At 40.9% G+C, this 27,179-nt stretch overlaps 1 protein-coding gene across 2 annotated transcripts in view; it reads right to left on the reverse strand.

Moving 5' to 3' along the window:
- The window catches only part of LSAMP (limbic system associated membrane protein), an 867,785-nt gene that overhangs the window by 39,504 nt on the left and 801,102 nt on the right, over positions 1-27,179 (reverse strand). For both annotated transcript variants that reach the window (XM_064284553.1, XM_064284506.1), the window contains exon 4: positions 16,109-16,243. In XM_064284553.1, coding sequence (XP_064140623.1) covers positions 16,109-16,243 — 135 coding nt within the window. The remainder of the gene's footprint in view (positions 1-16,108; positions 16,244-27,179) is intronic.

The following is a 27,179-nucleotide window of genomic DNA, read 5'->3' on the forward strand; positions in this document are numbered from 1 at the left end:
AGAGTCACATTGCTTCAAGGTTCTCGTCTACAAAGTCAGGGAGGAGCATTTGGAGGTTGCTAAAGTAATCCAGAGATGACCTGCACTAGGATTGTGACACAGGGACTGGAAGGGAGTGGACAAATTTGAGAGACATGGGCCTCATAATCAACACTGCTAGCAATGAAGGGTGAGGGAAAGGAGGAAGAGTGGTGAAATGTCTGGTTCAGGCATCTGGGTGATGCCACCCAAGATGCATAAGAGAGAGAGACAACCAGCAGTAAAAGAGTCAATATATGTTATCTTCTCTTCCTCACCTCTTCTCACCATATTAGGTTCCTAGGCTTCTGGGGACTCCACAGTCTGTAGCACTGTGGCCTACCTATGTTATGGGTTGAATTGTGTCTTTCAAAAGGTATGTTCAAGCCTAACCCTGGTAAATATGAACGTGTCCTTATTTGGAAATAGGGTCTTTACTGATGTAATTAGTTAACACTAGGTCATACTGGGGTAGTGTGGACCCTAATCCAATGTAACTGGTATCCTTATAAAAAGAGAAGAAACACAGAGACAGACACAGAAGGAAGCTAGCCATGTGAAGACCGAGGCAGAGACTGGAGTTAAGTTGCCACAAGCCAAGGAACACCTGTGGCTATCGGAAGTTGGAAGAGACAAGAAAGGACCTTTCCCTAGACCTTCCCTGATTTGGACTTCCAACTTCCAGTACAGCGAGACAATAAATGCTATAATTTTAAGCCACAGACTTTGTAGTAATTTGTTATGATAGCCATAGGAAACTAATACAGCTGGGAAAATAATTTCCTTGTAATTCTATTGGTTCATTCAATTTTTCAATCTGTCAAATGAGTTTTAACCAGTGTTATGTGAGTTTCTGGAGACACACTGTCATATTAAGAAATTCATGATGATGGCTCCTGCTTTGCTAAACCAGCCCTAAACCTGGACTGGGCTTCACACTCCCTGTACCACCACCACTGGCGCCTCAAGATAATCATGACATGGTAGATGCCCTCAAGCGTCTCTACCACAGAACAAGGTCCCAGCTATAGTTTTGAGGCAGAATTCTTCCTTAGCTTGGATATTTCCTGGCAGGAGTTTATTTAGTGAACCTCTGAGACCCCCAGGAGGAAGGAATGCTTTTTCTAATAGAAAAATTTGGGAAGAAGAAACTGGGCTTATTTGACTCATCTCTTCTCTTTCTTCCTCTTGGGACCAACCTTCTGGCAGGGAGCAGTTCTCCTATGCTTCTCATGCTGGAAATCTTAACTTGGGCTCTCTCCTTCCCCTTTTTCTTCTCTGTCTTCAGGCCAAGACTGCCATGATTTGTGAGGGAAGGTGCTCTAAACTACTACCTCTAAGCATCTGGATCTGAAACCAAGGGGGCATTTTGGTCTCCCATACCTCTTTTATTGTTGTCCCCATTTGTTTACAACATGGATGGCTAGTCAGTAAGCTATTCATTAGCCCCTCGGAGACCCCAGCATGGGAAAGCTGGCAGGGAACTAGGGTTGGGCAATTCTAGTGCATCAATCTTGGGACAGGGTGGTAGTGGTCAATTACAAAGGCCAAACATTTGCTTCTCTCTTTGAAAACTTAGTAAGTTTCTAGCACTGGGGTAAATTCACAGATAATTATAAATGAATGAAGAGGAAGTTGTTCCTAATATTTCTCAAACGACACTGTGGTGCGGGTCTATTCTTTCATGGCTTATTGGAATGAACATTTCAAAACTGATTTGTAATGAATTTGGTAGCGGTGAGGCTAAGAAAAACTATTACAAATCATACCACCGTAGTGTAGTTAAAATAGTAGATGTCATCCTTGCTCAAAATATGATTATAATAAAAATGTGGCTTCATAAAAGTGCTGCATTGGAGGTCCATTGTTATCCTTTACATGACTAGGGAGTAGTTTACAATTGCCACAAGACTCTTCTGGTTTTCATTACTTCAAAATTCTGGGTTCTGAAAATATGAATAAGGCCTTTTTCTTCTTACATCACCAGGAACAAGGCTCTTCCAATTACAATGAATAGGATAACAATGACAATGGCTGAGGAAACAAAATATTCTTTAATCTTCCATATGCTAGAAATAGTAATGTAAAAGAAGAAAATTCTCTGAAGGATCCAATTTATAAGCATTTATCATGTGTAAGCACTGTACTTGTACTAGGCTGTACATAAAATTTTCATCCTAATAATAGTCATAAACAAACACACACACACAAAAACCCAAACCCGTTGCTGTTGAGTCGATTCTGACTCACAGTGACCCTATAGGACAGGGTAGAATTGCCCCATAGGGTTTCCAAGGAGTGCCTGGTGGGTTCAAACTGCCAACCTTTTTGGTTAGCAGCTAAACTCTCAACTACTACGCCACCAGGTTTTCCAATAATAGTCCTAGGAGGTCCATGTTATTAACCCCGTTTTATGAATGTGAGGATAGGCTCACAGATGTTTCATAACTTGTCCAAAGTCACATAGTATTTGGTGGAGTCTGGATTTTAAATCAGGTCTCTCATGTTCTGAACCTCTCTGCTTGCCTGATTCCATCTGAATGAGTTAGAGAAAAGTGAATTCCTAATAAGGAAAAATACCAACTGCTGATAGCTTGAAAGGCAAATGTTACATATTTCTGCTATTTACAGGGTAACAGAAAATGGCATAGCATGCAATGACATAGGTGACATAGTGGATAGAAGCCTGGATTAGCAATCAGGAGAAGTGGGCTCAATTTCAGCTTCTGCCACTTAGAATGTCACCAGAGACGTTTTGACTTACCGGAGTCTTTCATCTATGAATGTAGGTGATGACACCTGCCTTCTTATCTCACATGTTTGATGTAAAGATTAAATGAAATCATGTGTATGAAAGCACTTCTGACATCTAAAGTGATTAAATTTATTGTTTTTATTACCATTATTCACACAGTGTCATGTAAGGACGGTGGACTTTGGAGTTAGACCTGGCTTAGAATCTCTACCACCTACAAGTTCTCTGATTTTGTACCAGAGAATGCTTACATTTGTTTTATTTTGCTTTTTTTTTTTTTTTTTTGCCTTTGACTTGTATACATGGAAATGATATCAATTATCTCACAGGGTTAGTGTGCAGTGGTGTACCAAGGGGGTGGAGGTAGAGGGTATAGACAATAAGAAAGGCATTGTCTGTAGTGAATTTAAAAACAATAATAAAACTGATTAATGTTGGTCTTTTTTTTTTTTTTTTTTAAATCACCATGTACTGGAAATTCTAAACAATGTCAGTGATAAAAAAAAAAAAATAGTCTCCCACTGAGGTCGGCCCAGCCCACCACACCTCCTCACTTCGTTTGCCACTGTCGGCGTGAGGATTGCAGTGAGTGTATATGAAGCCTCCGACATAGTTCCTGGTACTCTGAAGATACTGAAAAAATGATAGTTCTCATTCATATTACAAAATTTTGCTGGAAAATGAGAGTACTCCAAATTCTTACTGGGTATTTCCCATGAAGATCTCATAATAGATTAATAAATATTAGGAGGTGGTTTTATGGATATCTTCCATAACACAAAAATATACTAATGGTCAGCACAATAACTGGATAGATCTAGCTATGAACAGCTAGAGAGGGTGTCCAGTCTGGTTCCATACTAAATAATCATTTTTCTACAAATTTCCTCACTTGGTAATTTTTTTAATCAGAGCACTAAAAAGTCCAGTTAAGAGACATTCATGTTACTTCTGCTTAAATAAATGGTTTTAAACAAACGGGTATCAGTGTAAGAGTGAGCTTTGGAAATGCTAGAGACCCAATGTCCCCCCGCATCTGTGTTGTATTGATTAGTTAGCTGTAGACACCAGGGTGGAGGCACAGGTGAGTTCAAGGGGATGAAAGCGAGTGCCGATGTGAACCCAACTGGAGAGGTAGCTGTGGGGAAGCAGAAGGTGGAAATATTAGCTGGTCATTAGGGCAGGGGCAAGCTTGAGAGCTGGGAGCAAGTTTGAGAAGCATTTCTCCACGAATAGAAAAAAAGCCCAGTATAGGAAGTAAAATTGTTGGACTTCATTTTTTTTATTTGTTGGACTTCATTGTGTGCTAGCTATTACCCTAGGAATATTGGACACTAGGTGACACAAGTCCATAAGTAGATATTTATTTATTTATTATCTTAATAGCAAGTTTATACTCTTTGTTAAGCTGTTCATTTACCCTGACTTCTTTTTTTAAAATAATTTTTATTGTGCTTTAAGTAAAAGTTTACAAATCATGTCAGTCTGTCACATATAAACTTATGTACACCTTACTACATACTTCCATTTACTCTCCCCCTAATGAGTCAGCCTGCTCCCTCCTTCCAGTCTCTCCTTTCGTGACTGTTTTGCCAGTTTCTAACCCTGTCTACCCTCCCATCCCCCCTCCAGACAGGAGATGCCAACACAGTCTCAAGAGTCCACCTGATACAAGTAGCTCACCCTTCATCAGCATCTCTCTCCAACCCATTGTCCAGTCCCTTCCATGTCTGATGAGTTGTCTTCGGGAATGGTTCCTGTCCTGGGCCAACAGAAGGTTTGGGGACCATGACCGCTGGGATTCCTCTAGTCTCAGTCAGACCATTAAGTCTGGTCTTTTTATGAGAATTTGGGGTCTGCATCCCACTGATCTCCCGCTCCCTCAGGGGTTCTCTGTTGTGCTCCCTGTCAGGGCAGTCATCGATTGTGGCCGGGCACCAACTAGTTCTTCTGGTCTCAGGGTGATGTAAGTCTCTAGTTCGTGTGGCCCTTTCTGTCTCGGGCCCATAGTTATCGTGTGACCTTGGTGTTCTTCATTCTCCTTTGATCCAGGTGGCTTGAGACCAATTGATTCATCTTAGATGGCTGCTTGTTAGCATTTAAGACCCCAGACACCACATTTCAAAGTGGGATGCAGAATGTTTTCTTAATAGAATTTATTTTGCCAATTGACTTAGAAGTCCCCTTCAGCCACAGTCCCCAAACCCCTGCCCTTGCTCCACTGACCTTCGAAGCATTCAGTTTATCCCGGAAACTTCTTTGCTTTTGGTCCAGTCCAGTTGAGTTGACCTTCCCCATATTGAGTATTGTCCTTCCCTTCACCTAAAGTAGTTCTTATCTACTAACTAATCAGTAAATAACCCTCTCCCACCCTCCCTCCCTTCCCCCCTCGTAACCACAAGAAATGAGTTCTCAGTTTATACTATTTCTCAAGATCTTATAATAGTGGTCTTATATAGTATTTGTCCTTCTGCATCTGACTAATTTCACTCAGCATAATGCCTTCCAGGTTCCTCCATGTTATGAAATGTTTCACAGATTCATCACTGTTCTTTATCGATGCGTAGTATTCCATTGTGTGAATATACCATAATTTATTTAACCATTCATCCGTTGATGGACACCTTGGTTGCTTCCAGCTTTTTGCTATTGTAAACAGTGCTGCAATAAAACATGGGTGTGCATATATCTGTTCGTGTAAAGGCTCTTATTCCTCTAGGGTATATTCCGAGGAGTGGGATTTCTGGGTTGTATGGTAGTTCTATTTCTAACTTTTTAAGAAAATGCCAGATAGATTTCCAAAGTGGTTGTACCATTTTACATTCCCACCAGCAGTGTATAAGAGTTCCAATCTCTCCACAGCCTCTCCAAAATTTATTATTTTCTGTTTTTTGGATTAATGCCAGCCTTGTTTTTTTTTTTTGTTGGAGTGAGATGGAATCTCATCATAGTTTTAATTTGCATTTCTCTAATGGCTAATGGCTAATGATCGAGAGCATTTTCTCATGTATCTGTTAGCTGCCTGAATATCTTCTGTAGTGAAGTGCGTGTTCATATCCTTTGCCCAATTTTTGATTGGGTTGTTTGTCTTTTTGTGGTCGAGTTTTAACAGAATCATATAGATTTTAGAGATCAGGCACTGGTCAGAGATATCATAGCTGAAAATTTTTTCCCAGTCTGTAGGTGGTCTTTTTACTCTTTTGGTGAAGTCATTAGATGAGCATAGGTATTTGATTTTTAGGAGCTCCCAGTTATCTGGTTTCTCTTCATCATTTTTGGTAATGTTTTGTATTCTGTTTATGCCTTGTATTAGGGCTACTAATGTTGTCCCTATTTTTAATTCCATGATCTTTATCGTTTTAGTCTTTATGTTTAGGTCTTTGATCCACTTGGAGTTAGTTTTTGTGCATGGTGTGAGGTATGGGTCCTGTTTCATTTTTTTGCAAATGGATATCCAGTTATGCCAGCACCATTTGTTAAAAAGACTATCTTTTCCCCAATTAACTGACACTGGGCCTTTGTCAAATATCAGCTGCTCAAATGTGGATGGATTTATATCTGGGTTCTCAATTCCGTTCCGTTTGTCTATGTGCCTGTTGTTGTACCAGTACCAGGCTGTTTTGACTACTGTGGCTGTATAATATGTTCTAAAATCAGGTAGAGTGAGGCCTCCCACTTTCTCCTTCTTTTTCAGTAATGCTTTGCTTATCTGGGACTTCTTTCCCTTCCATATGAAGTTGGTGATTTGTTTCTCCAACACATTAAAAAATGTCATTGGAATTTGGATCGGAAGTGCATTGTATGTATAGATGGCTTTTGGTAGAATAGACATTTTTACTATGTTAAGTCTTCCTATCCATGAGCAAAGTATGTTTTTCCACTTATGTAGGTCCTTTTAGTATCTTGCACTAGTACTTTGTAGTTTTCTTTGTATAGGTCTTTTACATTTTTGGTGAGTTTTATTCCTAAGTATTTTATCTTCTTGGGGCTACTGTGAGTGGTATTGATTTGGTGATTTCCTGCTCGATGTTCTTTTTGTTGATGTAGAGGAATCCAAGTGATTTTTGTATGTTTATCTTGTAACCTGAGACTCTGCCGAACTCTTCTATTAGTTTCAGTAGTTTTCTGTAGGATCCCTTAGGGTTTTCTGTGTATAAGATCATGTCATCTGCAAATAGAGATAATTTTACTTCTTCCTTGCCAATCCAGATGTCCTTTATTTCTTTGTCTAGCCTAATTGTTCTGGCTAGGACCTCTAGCACAATGTTGAATAAGAGCGGTAATAAAGAGCATCCTTGTCTGGTTCCCTTTCTCAAGGGAAATGCTTTCAGGCTCTCTCCATTTAGAATGATGTTGGCTCTTGGCTTTGTATAGATGCCCTTTATTATGTTGAGGAATTTTCCTTCAATTCCTATTTTGCTGAGAGTTTTTATCATGAATGGGTGTTGGACTTTGTCAAATGCCTTTTCTGCATCAATTGATAAGATCATGTGGTTTTTGTCCTTGGTTTTATTTATATGGTGGATTACATTAATGGTTTTTCTAATATTAAACCAACCTTGCATACCTGGTATAAATCCCACTTGGTCGTGGTGGATTATTTTTTTGATATGTTGTTGAATTCTATTGGCTAGAATTTTGTTGAGGATTTTTGCATCTATGTTCATGAGGGATATAGGTCTATAATTTTCTTTTTTTGTGGTGTCTTTACCTGGTTTTGGTATCAGGGATATGGTGGCTTCATAGAATGAGTTAGGTAGTATTCCATCAATTTCTATGCTTTGAAATACCTTTAGTAGTAGTGGTGTTAACTCTTCTCTGAAAGTCTGATAGAACTCTGCAGTGAAGCCGTCTGGCCCATGGCTTTTTTTTTGGTTGGGAGTTTTTTGATTACCTTTTCAATCTCTTTTTTTGTTATGGGTCTATTTAGTTGTTCTACTTCTCATTGTGTTAGTTTAGGTAGGTAGTGTTTTTCCAGGAATTCATCCATTTCTTCTAGGTTTGCAAATTTGTTCGAGTACAATTTTTCATAATAATCTGACATGATTCTTTTAATTTCAGTTGGGTCTGTTGTGATGTGGTCCATCTCGTTTCTTATTCGGGTTATTTGTTTCCTTTCCTGTATTTCTTTAGTCAGTCTGGCCAATGGTTTATTAATTTTGTTAATTTTTTCGAAGAACCAGCTTTTGGCTTTGTTAATTCTTTCAATTGTTTTTCTGTTCTCTAATTCATTTAGTTCAGCTCTAATTTTTATTATTTGTTTTCTTCTGGTGCCTGATGGATTCTTTTGTTGCTCGCTTTCTATTTGTTCAAGTTGTAGGGACAGTTCTCTGATTTTGGCTCTTTCTTTTTCATGTATGTGTGCATTTATCAATATAAATTGATCTCTGAGCACTGCTTTTGCTGTGTCCCAGAGGTTTTGATAGGAAGTGTTTTCATTCTCGTTGCATTCTACGAATTTCTTTATTCCCTCCTTAATGTCTTTTATTACCCAGTCTTTTTTGAGCAGGGTATTGTTCATTTTCCAAGTATTTGATTTCTTTTCCCTGATTTTTCTGTTATTGATTTCCACTTTTATGGCCTTGTGGTCTGAGAAGATGCTTTGTAATATTTTGATGTTTTGGATTTTGCAAAGGCTTGTTTTATGACCTAATATGTGATCTATTGTAGAGAATGTTCCATGTACACTAGAAAAGAAAGTATACTTTGCAGCTATTGGGTGGAGTGTTCTGTATAAGTCTATGAGGTCAGGTTGGTTGAGTGTAGCAATTAGGTCTTCCGGGTCTCTATTGAGCTTCTTATTGGATGTCCTGTCCTTCTCCAAAAGTGGTGTGTTGAATCTCCTACTATAATTGTGGAGGTGTTTATCTCACTTTTCAGTTCTGTTATAGTTTGTTTTATGTATCTTGCAGTCCTGTCATTGGGTGCATAAATATTTAATATGGTTATATCTTCCTGGTCAATTGTCCCTTTTATCATTATGTAGTGTCCTTCTTTATCCTTTGTGGTGGATTTAACTTTAAAGTCTATTTTGTCAGAAATTAATATTGCCACTCCTGCTCTTTTTTGATTGTTGTTTGCTTGATATATTTTTTTCCATCCTTTGAGCTTTAGTTTCTTTGTGTCTCTAAGTCTAAGGTGTGTCTCTTGTAGGCAGCATATAGATGGATCGTGTTTCTTTATCCAGCCTGAGACTCTCTGTCTCTTTATTGGTGCATTTAGTCCATTAACATTAGGCGTAATTATAGATAAGTATGTGTTTTGTGCCATCATTTTGATGCCTTTTTGTGTGTGTTGTTGACAATTTTATTTTTCCACTTACTTTTTTGTGCTGAGACGTTTTTCTTTGTAAATTGTGTGTTCCTCATTTTCATAGTAGTTCAATTTATGTTTGCTGAGTCATTATGTTTTTCTTGGTTTTTATTTTGAGTTATGGAATTGTTAGACCTCTTTGTGGTTACCTTAATATTTACCCCTATTTTTCTAAGTAAAAACCTAACTTGTATTGTCCTATATTGCCTTGTTTTCCTCTCCGTATGGCAGTTCTATGCCTCCTGTATTTAGTCCCTCTTTTTGATTATTGCGATCTTTTACATAGTGACTTCAATGATTCCCTGTTTTGAGCATTTTTTTCTTTTTAAAATTAATCTTAATTTGTTTTTGTGATTTCCCTATTTGAGTTGATATCAGGATTTTCTGTTCTATGTCTTTGTGTTGTGTCGATATCTGATATTATTGATTTTCTGACCAATTTCCTTTAGTACTTCTTGTAGCTTTGGTTTGGTTTTTGCAAATTCTCTAAGCTTGTGTTTACCTGTAAATGTTTTAACTTCACCTTCATATAGAGTTTTGCTGGATAAATGATCCTTGGCTGGCAGTTTTTCTCCTTCAGTGCTCTATATATGTCATCCCATTGCCTTCTTGACTGCATGATTTCTGCTGAGTAGGCTGAACTTATTCTTATTGATTCTCCTTTGTAGGAGACCTTTCTTTTATCCCTGGCTGCTTTTAAAATTTTCTCTTTATCTTTGGTTTTGGCAAGTTTGATCATAATATGTCTTGGTGATTTTCTCTTTGGATCAGTCTTAAATGGGGTTCGATGAGCATCTTGGATAGATATCCTTTCATCTTTCATGATGTCAGGGAAGTTTTCTGTCAACAGATCTTCAACTATTCTCTCTGTATTTTCTGTTATCCCTCCCTGTTCTCGGACTCCAATCACATGCAAGTTATTCTTCTTGATAGAGTCCCACATGATTCTTAGGGTTTCTTCATTTTTTGTAATTCTTTTATCTGATTTTTCTTCAACTATATTGGTGTCAATTGCCTTATCCTCCGACTCCCCCACTCTGCATTCCAATTGCTTGATTCTGCTCCTCTGACTTCCTATTGAGTTGTCGAATTCTGTAATTTTATTGTTAATCTCTTGGATTTCTGAATGCTGGCTCTCTATGGATTCTTGCAGCTTATTAATTTTTCCACTATGTCCTTTAACAATCTTTTTGATTTCTTCAACTGCTTTATCAGTGTGTTCCTTGGCTTTTTCTGTAGATTGCCTCATTTCATTTCTGAGGTCATCCCTGATGTCTTGAAGCATTCTGTAAATAAGTTTTATATAGTTTGCATCTGGCAATTCCAGGATTGTATCTTCATTTGGGAAAGATTTTGATTCTTTAATTTCAGGAGTTGTAGAAGCAATCACGGTCTGCTTCTTTATGTGGTTTGATATCGACTGCTGTCTCCGAGCCATCTATAAGATATTGTAATGATTTATTTTATATTTGCTCACTGAGTCTTATCTTGTTTTGTTTTCTTTCAATATACATAGATGGGCTACTGGATTGTGCTGTCTTGATTGTTGTAGCCTTTGAGTCACTTATGTCCTATTACCAGCTGGTTTGGGCTGTTACCAGATATATAAGCCTAAGAGTCCATTCACTATTCTTGAGTAGAATCTGATTTTGGGTCACCAAGTGTGTGGTGTAGATTGTCACCTAATCACTTAGAGGAGTAGTGGTGATAGCTGCGTGCACCAGATTCTAGTAGCAGCAGGGAGTCACACTCCGGGGTGGGGGAGTGCAGGATGCTGACAGGCTTCCCCGAAGTGCCAGTGAGGTAGGTGTGTCTCTATTCCTAAAGCACTTTGGTGGGTGGGGTCTGCAGCTGTACCTTAGGCACCCAATGCAAGTACCTCTACAGATTGGTAGGTGTCACTATCCTCAGACCCCTATGGCAGGAGGCTAGGTGGTTTGGGTAGAGCTTCAGCCGTCAGTTCCCAATTGTGGGTCAGTGAGGGCTGTGTTTAATAGATAGAGATATCAGACCTGGGAAACTTGTCTTTCCAGTAATCCACTAAAACAATTACAGTCCGATCACTATCAGAATTGCCTTTGCGTTATAATAGCCACCTTGTTCCCTGTAGGGATGAAAGCCCAAGACTGTGGATCTCATATGCTTGGCCGGAGGTGGTTCTGTATTTTTATTCCAATTTCGTGAAGTCAGGGAAGGATTTTTGGTCCCTGGGTTTTTTGTAGCTGGTTCTCTCAGGCCAGGAGAATGGGTTAGGAAAAGACAAACAAAAACAAAAACAACAAAAAAAAATGCAGAGCACTTCACTCTCTGGCTCAGGAAATTCCAATGTTAATGAAGCCTCCTGGGAAGGGAGAGGAGGGATCAGATAGATAGGGGAGAGTAGCACCCAGGAATATAGACAAAAATTACTTATTTTGCTTGGTGATGACTGTTTTATCTGAGATTCCTGGGGGGTGTGTAGCCTTTGTGCGTTGGCTGGGTGGAGATTGCCCGCAAGGGTCAGGCCCGTGTCCTGTGCTTGTGCTGTCTCAGAAGCCGTGGTCAGTTCCTCAGCTCCCAATCCAAAGCCTAGCACCAAGGTTCCCCGGCTGGGACGCCGCTCTCCAGGCTCCAAAACCAGTCACTGTCTCCTGGTGATGACTTCTCCTCCTGTCGGCCACGGTGCTGCGCTGCTTGCGTGCACTGGCTGGGCTTCCCCTGAAGTCACTGGGCTAGGGCTGTGTCCCGTGTTTGCGCTGTCTCAGGATGCTGTGCTCAGCTCCTGTGTGCCCAGTCCAAAGCCCGGCGCCAAGGTTTTCTGACTGGGTTGCTGGCTCCAGGTTCCGAAAACAGTCACTGCTTCCCCGTGGTTGCTCATTCTCTCATTAGCCGAGTCAGTGTGCAGCCTGCTTGCGCTGGCTGAGTCTCTGTCACTCAGGTCAACTCTTTAGATCTGTGTTTGATGGTCAGGGTTCATAGATTGTTATGTATGTGATCGATTTCACTTGTTTTTCCGAGTCTTTGTTGCAAGAGGGATCTGAGGTAGCGTCTACCTTGTCAGTCATCTTGGCCCCGCCTCAAGTAGATATTTTTAATGCACTGTGAGAACACCGTGATAGAGTTAGACAGCAAGAATGTGAGCTGAAATTGAGGGATTACACTCATAACCCATAATGAAAGGACAGGCTGTCCCTAGGACTGGCATCTGGAAGAAATTAGCTACCCTGTGCGTAAGATATGGAAACGCTGGTGGCATAGTGGTTAAGTGCTACGGCTGCTAGCCAAAAGGTCAGCAGTTCGAATCCACGAGGCACTCCCTGGAAACTCTATGGGGCAGTTCTACTCTGTCCTACAGGGTCGCTTTGAGTCGGAATTGACTCGATGGCAGTGGGTTTGGTTTTGGTTTGGTGCATAAGATACTGGCCACCAGAGTCCAGTCTAGTGTGTAAAATATTACTAAGCTTATCTAACTGAAGAGATTTCAAATCAATGATTTAGCCTTTGATAATCTCTAGGACCTTCTGCCACTTAGAAAAGGAGACTTTCTATGTAAAATGGCTGTGTGAGATGCTGCAGACTTGCTGTTGAGAAGGGTGATCTGAGAGATGTGGAAAGGAGAGGTGGGGTTTATGAGCTCAGCAGGAGGAATGTTTATGTCTTTCGTGTTTACTGCACCAGCCTCAGTGCCCTGCAGCAAGTATCTGTTGGCAGAGCAACTAAGTAAACGAGGTGATGGTGGGAACAAGCTACCCAACACTGGGGATTTTTAATGATACGCAGGCTCTGGTTCACTACAACAATCCATGCAGCCATTAGTTACTTTAGTGAGCCTGGCTATCTGACCTAATTCTAACACCTAGGATTTTACTTATCTTATTGTGCTTTAGACAAAGATTTACAGAGCAAATTAGTTTCTCATTAAACAATTGCACATCTTGTTTTGTGACATTGGTCGCCAACCCCACAACATGTTGAAGTCTCCCCTTCTTGAGTTTGTGTCCCTCATTTCCATTCACCCAGCTTTCCTGTCCCCTCCTGCCTTCTCATCCTTGCCCCTGGGCTGGTGTGCCCATTTAGTCTTATTTTGTTTTATGGACCTGTCTAACCTTTGGCTGTAGGGTGAACCTCAGGAGTAACCTCAGTACTGAACTAAAAGGGTGTCTGGGGGCCATATTCTCAGGGTTTTTCCAGTACTGTCAGACCAGTAAATCTAGTCTTTTTTTGTGAGTTAGAATTTTGTTCTACATTTTTTTCTAGCTCTGTCTGTAATCCCTGTGATCCCTGTCAGAGCAGTCGGTGGTGGTAGCTGGGTACCAGCTAGTAGTGCTGGACTCAGTTTGGTGGAGGCTGTGGTAGTTGTTTTAACAACTATGTTTTGAAGCAGAAGAAGCATCAGTTTAAATCATGGGACATTTTCATAGGCTTTGATGAAGTGGCAAAGGTAACCCTGGATATTTCTCAGTTTGCAAGGGGTTTGGCAGCCAGACATGGTTCTTGAATTCAAACATGATGATCTCATACAACCATGTTTGAGTAGGATGAATTGTTTGAAGAGGACAACAGGGACAATGTGCAATAACTTTTTTACTCTTTCAACTAGTTGCTTTAATATGACACGAACACAGCTTATGAAGTGTTGGTAGAAAGGTGCTTCCAAAGGAAATTGATATTAGAACATACTTCCTCATTTGTGATCAATGTCATTTGCAAGGTTTGGAGAGATGTCAAGAGGGCAGAGTTTACCTGTGAGCTGTTTGCCTATTCACTCAGTAAACATTGACTGAGCTTTGGTTATAAGGTCAGGTATGTGCTAGGCATTGCTGATCAGGACATACCGGATGTCTGACTAAGCTCATTATAGATTTTCATATAATTTGTTCTGAGGTATCTTTTTAGAATCCTGAGTGTCTGTCCATATCCTCCTGTGGTACGCTTACCATTAGTAAAAGCTCATATTGTCATAAAGGCCTCTTCTTGAAAATTATCAGTATTTTCTGCTGTTCTAAGTTACACTTTGAGGACAGTCAAGAAGGAGCAATGTCAGACTAATTGCACTAATAATAATAGGGTCCAGGCGGCTAGCTTTGATCTAGGGAGCCATCTGCATTCTAGACCTCTTTGATGTTTCACCCAATGGAAATATAAATATTTTCTATGTAGTTCATCATTGGACTTTCAGAAATCTAATTAAGATGAAGGTCAATTAAGAGAAAATGAAATCTTGACTGCAAAATCAGGGAAGAGGTGGAAGATGATGGCCTGGCTGTGTGTACATAAAAGACGATAACTAACCTAATTACAAACTTATATAAACACCCAGGGAGATCACCTTTCATGTGAAATAGAGGTCCTAAAGCATTTTATAACATCGAGATCATTAATGTGTCTTTGAAACACGCCCAGTGCAGAAAAAAAAAATAGTAATACTGGCATTTCAAAACTCTATTACCAAAAATTTGTAGACAACTAGGGATAAAAGCACTTCAGATTTCATCAAACACAGCCCCTGCTTCTTGGAAATGAGTACCATAAATGTCAATGGCAGAGTGGTATCTATCGGGGTCTTCTAGGTTTGATATAAAGGAGATTTTGCTCCTTTTCGAGGGGTGCCCACCTAGAGCAAGTGTCAGGAAGCAGTGCAGTGAAATACAGGCTGGGGTGCCCTAGGCAAGTCTCATCTGCTCTCTAAACCTCAGTTTCCACATTGCTAAAATAGGACCGATGATGTTTATATCATGTGCTTATTGTGAGTGGAAAATCCCTTAATCCCACAGTGCATATAGTAGGTCATAAGAATTGACAGCTCCTCCTCTTCTTCTTCCTGGGAGCATGGGATTTTGAATCCAACAGACTTGAGTCTGAATCTCTTTTTCTTAACTTTCTGTGTCAATTTGGAAAGGCAGTTTTATCTTTTTGGGCTTCAGTTTCCTAAACTCTAAAATAAAGTCATTTATATCTACCTGCCAAGGCTATTAGAAAGATTAGAGAGAATTTATACAAAATCATGGGACAGAGGTGACTGTATGGAGGGCATAAAATGACAGAAAGTAACTAAAGCATACTTTCAAATATGGGTTAAGATGTCTGTGCATGTGTGTTTGTGTGCCTGTGTGTGTGTATGTACATTATGTACACGGATGTATGTACACGTGTGTGTATATCAGTGTACGTGTTTACTTGGGTGCATGTAGGGCATGTGTGTACATGTGTGCAGGTATGTGTTTATAAGTGTGTATGTAGGGTATGTATGTATGTGTGTGCTGTGTTTGTCTATCCCTTTGTCCATGTTACTAGCCACAATTGAGTGATACGGAAACTTGAATCTGAATGATGTAGAAAGCCACTCCTAACTGAACAGTGTAAACAAATTCTCTTTATTCCTTTTGCTGGGTGACACATACCACGTGGATACTCCCTCCCCCACTTTTGAACTACATCTAAAGATCCTTTCATCTGAGAAGTTCAAAGTATGCCCACTTATCTATGCATCTTAGTGAAACCTTCCTTTCTAATGCCCAATACTTTGGAAAAAATAGATAACAAAAAGGAACTTGTCAGGCATCCCAGCTAGCCACTGGGGACAGTGGCTTGAATGTATTCTCAAGTTCGATTAGTTAAGTAGTGGAGGATAGAATATGATCTTGGGTTATTCCTTTTTGAAAAACAATGAATTAAGATGAACATTCTAATTAAAGAAGATATAAATTGTTTCTCTTTACAAAGTGGTATGACCTTGGCCTCCAAGAGGGCCAGAATAGTGATAGCTAGAAATGCCAGTGACGTCTGATCATGTTTTCTTAGTTCTGTAGTCTGAGTAAAAGACAGAGTGTATTGTTAAATGTATTATGGGTTGGTAGAGTTGATTTATCAAATTAAAAGGCCAGATCCTGCCCTTGGATACGTCCAGTGTATAAATGTGCATCCCTGACCAGAAGAGTGTGTGCTTAAAATGCAACATTCTTTTGCTAATGGGATCTTTAGAACTCACTGGAGGCAGAGGTGGGCCCTGGGCACATAGCACCTGCTGGTTCCTGCCATACTCACAGTTCACAGTGACCTTGACTTGTTTGACATCCGCTGAGGAGACCTCGTTGGCAGCTTTGCATTCATATTTGCCTGACTGCTCCCTGGTGATGCCGAGGATCTCCAGATATTCTTCTTCACCCTCAAATTCTCTTCCTGAAAAATATAGGTTGACACAATTATTTTCTAAAGTTTAAAATATGCAGCAGTTCACTTTTTTAAGCAATAAATCCAGGTGGCTTTCCAATAGTTTGACAACATATTTCACCTGAGGTCAGGTTCCACAGAAGCAGACCCCAAGACAAAAATGTGTGTGAAAATGACTAAGTAGGAAGTGTTCCTAGACAAGACTGGTAGGATAGTGGGAAAATGGAGTCTGGAAGGAAAAGGAGTCAAGCAAAGGTGTAGTGCCAAGAAAAGTCCCACAGCGGCAACTTTGGCTCACTTTTCAGTGAGCTCCGTAGACAGAGAAGGCCTCACTTCATAGCTGTCCTAATTAAAAAGCGAGAAGCCGGAGTATTTGTATGTCCACAGCCATTGGTTAAGGACTTGGAGCAAGGTGGCGGGTGGGAGGAGGTGCTCCTAAGTTGAAGGGGCTCTGAGGTGATCCCGATGAAGCATTAATTACACCATGTTATAAAGTGCTCTTCCAACCAAAGTGCAGAAGTGGTTTCCTTCTGAGACACTGTCATCCTTCTCCAGATTCCGTGGGGTTCTTTTCACAAGGATCATGTGAACCTTGTTCGGTATCAAACTCTACCATCTTCGAGGCTTTCGGACCCTGGACCAGATCCATGAGCATGTGCTACTGATGGTAGATTTTGTGATGGACTGTGTCAACTAGGAATTGGGTTTAACAAGTTGGGATTAGGGCTATGGAGGGCCTTTTAGGGAAGATCTACAAAGTTAGACGTGTCCATTTTAGCAAAAACAAAATAAAAAATCTCTAGATACAGGCAAGCTTATTTAAATTCACCCCATATGGAGCATCATTGATTATATGGCTTTCTATCTGGAGAGAGAGAGAGAAGAAAGAGGAAGTGAAAGGGTAAGGAAAAAAAAAAAAGAAGGGAAAGAGATGATGAAGAGGATTGAGACAGGGGAAAAGCCTGACTAAAAAGGCCTATGGACTTTAGCTAAATTGAACACCCCCTACCCCATCCCAAAACTCCACTGCTGCTTGGGTAAGGATAGAGGAGCGGGAAAAAACCAAAAACCAAACCCAGTGTTGTCAAGTCAATTCTGACTCATAGCGACCCTATAGGACAGAGTAGAACTGCCCCATAGAGTTTCCAAGGAGCGCCTGGCAAATTCAACTGCTGACCCTTTGGTTACCAGCTGTAGCACTTAACCACTATGCCACCAGGGTTTCCCGAGCAGCTGGGGAGGGTGTTAAAGAACACAGTCCTGCCACCATTATGGAATCTTACTCCTGGTTAAAAAACTAAAAATAGTTTTTTGTTTTTTTTTTTAGCCCACACTAAATGGTACCAATTAATAGCCCTGCTCAAATGCCACAAGCTGTTTTCCTTTTCTGGATATTCCCTAATGGTCAGATCAACGTGACAGACAGCCAGCTCAGAGACAAAGTCACTGTCTAAATATTCAGCAAAGCCCGTTTACTGGTTTCCCAGTAGGACACAGGGCTTCTTTGATAACATTCTATAACCCAACTGTCAGGAACGCTTCAAGTTCAAGTACACTGCCAACTGTCAATATTGCTAGTTTTGAGGAAATTTGCAAATCCAACAAGAACAACAAGAAAACCAATAGTCATTTTAGATAATTTGTTTCTGAAGTCCTGCACGTTATCGAGCACATGTTTCTACTGAAATGTTTTAGAATCTGTCTGTAAGTATATATCTGGATATATTCATAAAAGGTTAATTTCCTGTCTGTGTTTCTTCCTTTACCCATCCCCACACTCAAGCAAGGAGCCACGTTTTCACACGTCAAAGAATAGAATGTGGTAGGGAAGAAAACAGAAATCTCAGAAAGTTTTGATGTTCCGCTTGATTGGATTTGCTAGGCAGGATTTGGGCTTGGAGGAAAAAAAGAAAAAAAGATCTTTCCTGACTGAGAGTCATGCCCACTAACTGACGCTAAGAACCTTCTTGCTTCAAATAAATGCTGCAAAGTCTAATGGCAACTTTGGGAACTGCAGGCCAAGATAGTAGTGTAGCCCTTTAAAAACCTGGAGTGCAAGGGTAGCATAGACTGTGAGACCACGTTATTGATTTGGGGAAATAATGGTGCATTGTAATGAGAAAACAGTGAAATATGATTTAAAATTCTTTCCCTGTCCTCCTCTCTCATCCCCTAATCTCATTCCCAGGTGGGTAAATGTACAGGGTGGTAAATAAAAGAAAGCAAGGACAAATACAGCCTAGTTAGAGATGGCTGAAACACCGAATTCTTAAAAAAAAAAAAACACCTGTTGCCATTGAGTTGATTCCCATTCATAGCGACCCCGTATGGTGGTTTTGAGTTCTGTGAGAGGAATTCTTTTCAGTTCCCATAAAATACGTAGAAATGGCGAGCAATGAATTCCTACGTTGGCTCCTGGGCCAAAGCTTAGCGGGAAAACTGCAGTGATTTGTTTCCACTGCTACCGCTTCTTGTTTTTGAACCGAGGTGCCTGAGCTAGGTATAAGATACCAGAAGTAATAAACCAGAAGAGGGAAAGGTGATCAGAGCAACACCACCTAAGCGCTGCCAATTTGGAAACATGGCATCTGTGACAGTAGAAATTCAGATGACCTAGAGAAAACAAAGTAATATTTATGGGGTTGTGCCCTGGGATTCTTACAGGTCAATGTAGGCATTAATAATCACATGTTTTCCTCATGAGCATATAATAAAACAGATCCTCCACGGCTGAGTTTTCGATCTCATGTCTCTAGGAAGAATTTCCTCCAACATACTTTAGGATGAAAGGGGCATTTTCCCTTAAGTAACCCACAACTGAGGCAAACAGACCACTTTTACCGCTACAGTGATAACGGTCCTCCATTCTGAGAACTCTTTCTATTGTAGAACATAGTCTATGTAGCTGTTTTAGTAGGTGGGGAAGTCCCAGGGTGCAAATTAAATACAGTAAGAGAAACTGTATGGTCTTCCCTTATCCAACCAGCCTGACAAGGATTTAAAATAGTAAACACCACCTTCTGACTCTTCCTGTTGTCATTCTCTTTACTCCCTGGGTCCTCCAGTTGAAAGTCTGGCATTCTTTGTCATTTCTTGTTAGTCTATCTACTTTTGCCCAAAGGAAACATTTCTACAAGGCATTCTCTTACTACTTCACTTGAGAATTTCTTATTAATTCATATTGACTTGAGAGGAAATGGGAGATTTCCCATTTCTACAGAACTAAAGCACCAGACTCTAAGCTCTTCAGGGACCATGTCTTATTCCTAATATCCCCATGAACTAGGAGAAGGTTTGGCACAGATTAGTTACTCAGTGTATGTTTGTTGAGTTAGCTATACTGAAATAAGAAACACAAGCAGACAAACTACATTAGACTCAACATATCACAAGAGACTGGTGCTAAGTATCGAAAGGTGGATAAGTATTTCTGTAAGAAAAGCTGGTGTATAAATCTACTACTTTTTAAGTATCCTAACAAACAGAGTACATTTTCCTGGGGGAAGAAAGAGTGCACTGAGTAGCTTGTTTTTAGGCAAATATGCTTGGTTGCCAGCTGCTCTCCCCCCGCCCCCCATATTTTTGTAAGGGCTGTGCTAATTTTTTTTTACAGCAGTCTGTAAAAAATTGGCATTGTGGAGCTTAATACCTGAGGGGTGGGGAAGAAGGAGCTGTTGGCAAGCAAATGTAGAAGGCTCAATATTTTCATAAAAATAGATACTCTGTTGTTGCAAGTCTGGAGGAGGGCATCCGTCCTGACCACATATCTGCTGTGTGGAGTTACTGTTTCAGAAAAAGGTATGGAAATGCCAACAGAGTCCACGGTGGAAACAGGAAGACGCCATTCCTCTCATCTGGACAACTGTAGTCTCTTGTTTCGAAGCATGGAGTAAACCATGTAAATCTTGAGCCACAAAATTCTAAAATGCACTTAGGTTTTCCTGCTCCACTCCATTTGCCCCAACGTGCCTGTCCACATGGGGACACCTTTTCTCTAGTTCTTTCAGTTCACACTTACTAGCTGCTCTCAACCCAAGGGTGCTGCATCATTTCCCTTTGCTCTATCTTAAGCTTCAGGCATACTGTGGCCTTTTCTGATCCTAGAATGTGATGCTTAACCTGTTGTTTACATCCCTTGGTGTAATAACACCCTATGGCCACAATTTGGGCCCTTCTCTTGTTCCTATCTATTATTTTCTGCCCTTGTATACATGTTTACTTGAAATGCAAATTTCAACATTCTGGTATTTTAAACATCTCAACCTATTTCCACAAGCTTGTTCACATTGCTGAGTGTTATATTTATTCTGGGATCTGGTGTTTAGTCTAAATCTCCTGTTGTTTAATGTGCTTTTGTGTCTCCTGGCAATATTCAGCTACCAGGCTAAATAACTTCTCACCTTCCTCAGTGTATGCACCTTTCAAACTCTTGCACATAGTTAGCATCTCCCCTCTCAGTCACTCTTTACACAAGTTGTACATATTAGTTCTTTTAGTATTTCTTCATAAGTCAGAAAGAATGGCCTCGCAGTAACGGCAAGAAGAAAGTGCTCTAGTCTATTCTCCCCAAGGTGGAGGCAGATCAGCAGGAATAAGTCAAGTTAAAGGACACCAGACGCTACCTCCTAAGTGCTGGGAGCCCACTGCCTGTAGAGCGCAGTGCTTTGCTGAAACCTATAGATTTCATACCCAGAACGTCTATCAGACTCCCAAGGTCAACAGGCACTTGTATGCAAACAGCCATTTGAAGTTAAATATATTTCTGTAGAGCTTCTCTCTCTCTTTCATACACACACACACAGCTATTTAGTTACATATAACCTTTCACTTTGACATTTAGGAAGCAGCATACATTAAAAAAATAAACCAGATGCCATGGGGTCTATTCCGACCCATGGTGACCACATGTGTCTCAGAGCAGAACCATGCTCCATAGGGATTTCATGGCTGATTTTTTTCAGAAGCAAATCCTTAAGGTTTTCTTTGGGTGGACTCGAACCTCCAACCTTTTTGTTACCAAATGAGTGCATTAATGTTTTACACCACCCAGGGACTCCAGGAAACAGCAGGCACACTCACTGATACCCACAATATTGGGTCACAGAAAAGAGCTGGCTTATTTTTGACAGTTTCCCCAGGACATGATCACCAGTCCCCTATTTAGAATTAAAAAAAAAAAAAGAAACTTCTACCCTGATACTCATTATGATGCCTGTTTTTCTTTTCCTTAATTTGAGATACAGGAAATAAAATTTGGGGACATTTTCTAAATTTTCATGACATTAGAAATATGGAATTCTAAGGACTCTGATGAGTTATGAAACGAACAAGTCATTTTTTTTTCCCATGCTAGGGAAAGTTTTATAAGTACTACATCTCAGTAGATCATTGTTTCACAGAAGGGCAGATGTTTTTGAAATGTGATCAGGATTTCTTTTACTCACCTGAATTTGAATATTTACATTGACGTGGCTGTAAACCCATCACCTACAAACACAAAAACACATACAGCGTAATGAAAAGCAAAGGGCTGGAATTCTCCTTGCAGGGCATGTGTGTGTGTGTGTGTTTTCACACATCTGTGGTTGACAAAGGGAATGAGGAGACTGAGCAAAAGCAAGCTGTGAACTTCTACCTATGAAAATAAAAGAGAAGAGGATCGTCTGTCAGTGATGCCATTTGAAGTTTCTTGTGCTGACTTCAAATGCTGTAACAAGTTTCTGTTCTTGAAAGATGTTTCTTTTTGCCCCCCACCCCCTCCCGCCAGAACATGCTCACCTGTTCCTGTTTTTGCTTCCTTCCCTACATTTTTGCACATCATATTCTTTACAAACATGCTTCAAAGAGAGAGGAAGAAATGCAAGAAATCTAGAAAAGATGCCTACAATAAGATTCTGCTTGTATTTCCAGCCGTGTCTCTCCCCAGATCTTTGAAGTTCTTGTTTCTCAGCTGCACATCCCACCTGAGAGAACTTTTAGAGTTTGACAGTGTTGCTGTCTGAAGGCTGAAACCACCTCTCCTACCTCTTGCCCTCCCTTCTCATCACTAAAGAGAGGGGTCGAGGGTAGTAAATGATCCATGATTGAAAGAAGCATCGATCATAGGAAGATAATGAGACACCTGGAAGAGTAACGTTTTGAAGGAAAGAGAATAAAAAACCCATTAACCAAACAAGCTAAAAAACCTGGGGGAAGTGATACAATGAGGACAATTTTAAAGATGTGTTAGAGGAATGGAAATGAAAGAAGAGAGGGTTCTCTAGAGAAAGATGAATCTGACTATTAAGATATTTGAGCTGAATGCAATGTAAAAGGGTGGATTACTTTGCTGTAGGAACTCTCCCTATTTGAATAGTAAGACACAACAGGGTATGGATTAGGCAAATTGGCCCCTTGCCTTCTGCAACCCCAAAGGGTATAGTTGTTGCCCAGAAACCAGTGACAAGCACAATGCTAGGGGAGATTCACAACTGGCTTTGGCTCCATGAATGAGCATGGGCCAAATGAAAAACACTCTGGCATTGTTTTTCCTGGCATCCAAAGAGACTCAATTCATTACGGCTTTCATTTTTGTTTTCGCCTACAGAAAATCAGCTAGCTGCCATAGCTAGAGTTGGCATGCAACCTAAGGCTGCCATTCCTTCATCTTCTTAGTGGGCCCAGACATGCTGTTATTTTATTCATATGTAACCATTACCCCCTATTTGGTGTCAGTTTTTAGAAACTGCTCTGCCTTTCTAAATCCCAGACTTGAAATCAAAATTCCCCCTATATTCAGTTCTCTAAAGGGGACTTGTATTGTACTGTGACTTTGCCACAGTAAGGACTGCATTTGGTTTTGCTCACCGATTGTACCCCCAGGGTGCAGCACAATGCTTCATCATGTTGAGTGTTCAATTAATATTGTGGAGTGACTGTTGAATAAGCTACCACTTTTTGAACACTTACTGGGTACCGTGGTAGGGGACTCATATTATCTCAACTAGTTCAGCATCACCTTCAGTTAGATCTCAGATAAGGAAATAGAGGCTTAGAGAGGACAGGGAACTTGCCCGAAGTTATAATGGTAGTAAAGGGTGAGCTGACGTTTGAACCAGGCCTGTGAACATTTGGAGACCATTTTCCCAGTAGGCTTGCCCACTTGTATAATTACAATGCAGGGAGATGCCATGGATGGCTGGATTCTTGATTTTCTGAGTCTGCTCAGTTTCTGTCTTGTGAGTATAGAATGGGAGGTTGAAAAGAGACTTTGGGAGTTTACCAAGCAATACAGCTCAGTTATAAATTAAAAATGAGGAAGGTAAAAGGACAGCCTTTGTTTAGGAAGCCTGTCCACTTCACTTAACTTCCTTACTGAGAGAATCAAGTAAGTCATAAATGAAAAAAAAAAGTACTTAAAAATTTAGTCCTCACCCATTTATTTATAGAAACCCCTACAGTAGCAATATAAAGGTATCGGTGCACATGAGTGCAAACAGCCAGCAAAGTTGTTAGAGGAACAGTGTGGAATGGACTTGCCATGTTAGGGAAGACTTCCTGAAAGAAATGTGTCTTCAGGAAGTTGTAAAACACACCTGGAGAGAATCAGCTGGAAAACTAAAATGGCATGCCAACCTGGTTAGCTGACCTGTAATAAAGTTCTCCACACAGGAGAAATGAGGAGTACAATGTGAGAAGAGGGCATACTCTGGGCTGTGAGGGGTGGTTTGAGGACTTTGGATTTGGTATGTTAGGTAAACCTACATCCCACTGAAGGTAGACAGGAGCCTTGACTACCCACAAGGTATCAGGAGCTGTGCTTGTTTGACAATTTTTAAATCTTCCTCCCTTCATCTTTCCTCTCTTCTACCTTCCTCCCTTGCTCTCCCCCTTCTCTCTCTCTTTTTTCTTCCTTTCTAGAGGAAATATAGTGTGTAAATATGAAGTCCCATGGAAATTCTATTTGTTTGAAGTCATTTGTATACAATCACCACTTACTCTTGGTGCCAGTTCCTGGGTACCAGTTCTAACATATATAGAGATAAACCTTCCTGGGAACTACTGTGAAAGTGGAGGTGGTTCTTCAAGGATGGCGAGTAGTCATCATCAACCCTGACCAATTGACAGTGAAGCCTACAGTGTGTGTTGAGAAGGATTCTGAGGCAGGGTCTGGGCTCAGTGGAGAGAGTGGCGGTGTCCACAATGAAGCCAGGAGAAGGGAATAGCAGTATGTGTGCCATGGATTTGTACCTTCACCTGTCCTGCAGTCTCCGTAGCCCACCAGCTATGAAGAAATGTATTGTGAATGAATAGGTTGGAAGCAGTGAATTTCTGGATGTGACCACTGTCGGTACCACTGGGGAAATCAGGCAGAAGTGCCTATTTTGGAGTGAAGATAACGAGTTCCATTCTTGACGTGCTGGTATCACATTTTGCGAAGTATGTTCCAAAGGCACTCAGAAATATGGGGTTGGTATGAAATGGGCTGAAAAGGTGGATTTTAATGTGTCAAACCACTAGAGTAGGGACTACAGGAAATTTCTATAATGTGGCATGATGTCATTAAACAAGCCCTCACTGGCTTACTTCACTTGTATCCCCTCAAGAGTGAGCAGAAGGAGTGGCAAAGGAGTAAAGCTGAAAAAAGAAAAAAAAAAACCAGAACATCTAAGTACTTCGGAGAGTGTTTTGAGAATAAAATAGAAGTAAAAACTCATGCAGGCCTTGCCTGTTCTCCAGACCATTTCCTGAGAGGGGAGCGAGGCAGAGGTTAGAATTGCTGGGCAGAGGCAGCAACAACCTAGACCTTTCACCATTGTCATCGGAACTGTAGGGGCATTTTCCAACCTGTCATTAGCGATTCTGCCGTGGCTGAGGACTCAATATCAAGAGAGATGAGAGCAGCGGTTGCTGTTTTCAAGAGCCACATAAATCAATTGCCATTTTGTAAGCGAATGTGTTAAACGCAGCAGGGCAACTGCACTGCAGAAGGATTGCTGGGCAGAGTTGTGTGGCGGCCACAGCAGCCTTTGAACGGTAATTAAAATAAAGCAGGCGATAGCCCCGGCTGGCCCCCTACCCTTTTATCACAGGCACCCAGGCTGCCGTGACCTCATTTGAGCTCAACCCCAAAATCCCTCCTCCACTTCTTCAGCTAAGCTCAGAGTGGAATGAGCTGCTTGATCCAATTTAGAGAAATGCTCCTGCTCAGAGTCAATAAATAAATAATGACGAGAAAAGTAGGGGGTGGAAGTGAGGCCGAAACGGGCCTGGTTTAAGCACAAACCCAAGCAATGTTTTTAGAATGTTTCCATTTAACATAAGCTGGGAGGTCTTTGGTTGTTCAGGGATCAACACAAGTCACAGCAGGGAGTCTTGCCATTTGCTTCTTGCTTTTAAACCAAGATGTATGAGGTAGGAATGAACCCCTAAGATTCAGTTTGGGCTCAAGGTCTCTGCATGCCAGCATCCACAATCCTGGCGCTGGTTCTTCAGCCTGTCTGGGAGTCAGATGGATCAGAGGGGTAGGGACCCCAGCTGCAGTGTTAGGAGTCACCACAGAGGCAGGCAGAGTGGGAGAGAACGGGGAGGCCTCGAGGCTGATCTTGAAAGCAGGCACTCTTCTAGGCGGGGCCTACAAGCTCCTGCAAGGCCGGGAGGCCAGTGGGCCAAAGCTTCATAGGCAAACAGCAGCGATTTGTCTCCACTGCTGTTTATGTTTCAAGTGCATGACAGGCCGTCAGCGCAAGTGAGGGTCGCTAAGTTTACTGCCTTTCAGATCACTGCCACTATCTCCCACTTGACAAGTCATTTCATTTAAAAAGTGCTGCGTGAGGACGTTTCCTCCCCTTCTTTGTAAATACAAAGGAAGGGGAATGGCAACCACAGGGCTTTAAAGTGTTGAAATGAAGAAAGCTCCTAAAACTGTCTTAACCTGATGGGTGCCTGGTAGAGGGAAGGTGCTGCTTTCACACACTCCCCTCTGATTAAAGGGCAACATGAGGGAAAGGGGCGGCCCCCAGGTTCTCGGCTTGATTAGTGTGTGTCCTGGATGGTATTTTGATGCTGGAGATGGGGCGAGGTGGATAGGAAAATGAGTTTTTTGTGTCTGTTGAATGTGAAACCCTTAAAGAAGATAGATGTGGAGATTCCCTCTAAGCCAATGGATAGAGACGAAAGGAAAAAAAAGAAAAAAAGACTTAGTTTTTCAAAAATTTAACTTATTAATTTATTTTCTGAGGTCTCTGTAATTGGAGGAAGATAACTCCAAGTCAAAAGAAGAAATTAACCTTGTAAGTGGGGAATGGGATGGGGATGAGGTACTTGTGAACGCGGCATAAGACGAACCATTCAAAATATAAATGTCTAGCATAAAAAGTCCTAAACACTTAAAAGTATATGTGCAAGTAGATTGTGACCAGAAGAGCAGCACCTGGCTTCCTAGTACAGTTAGAAACAGTCACTGACAAATATCTGTTGCTTTTACGTGTGCCTGCCAATAAGTTAAACAGCGAGTGGAAGAAATACAGGAGAAAGAAAAAAAGCTGTTATTTATAAATAAACTCAGACAAAATGTTTATTGAAAGAAATAAAACCTATCAGCATACATACAATATGGTACCCATCATATGAAAATTATAGACAAGCAAAACTAATACAAGGAGCCCTGGTGGTGCAGTGGCTAAAGCACTCAGCTGCTAATCAAAAGGTCAGCGGTTAGAATCCACCAGCTGCTCCGAGGGAGCAAGGTGGGGCAGTCTGCTCCTGTAGAGATTTATAGCCTTGGAAACCCTACGGGACAGTTTTACTGCGTCCTTTAGGGCCGCTATGAGACGGAATTGGTTAGACGGCAGTGAGTTTGTTGTTTGGTTTAAAACTAATATATATTTTCCAGGGATGCTATATAGTTGGACAAACTATCATGCACAGCAAGAAAAAGATTACCACAAAATATTTAACATGGTTA

This window comes from Loxodonta africana, chromosome 1 (genome assembly GCF_030014295.1).
Source record: "Loxodonta africana isolate mLoxAfr1 chromosome 1, mLoxAfr1.hap2, whole genome shotgun sequence".
NCBI classification, from domain to species: Eukaryota; Metazoa; Chordata; class Mammalia; order Proboscidea; family Elephantidae; genus Loxodonta; species Loxodonta africana.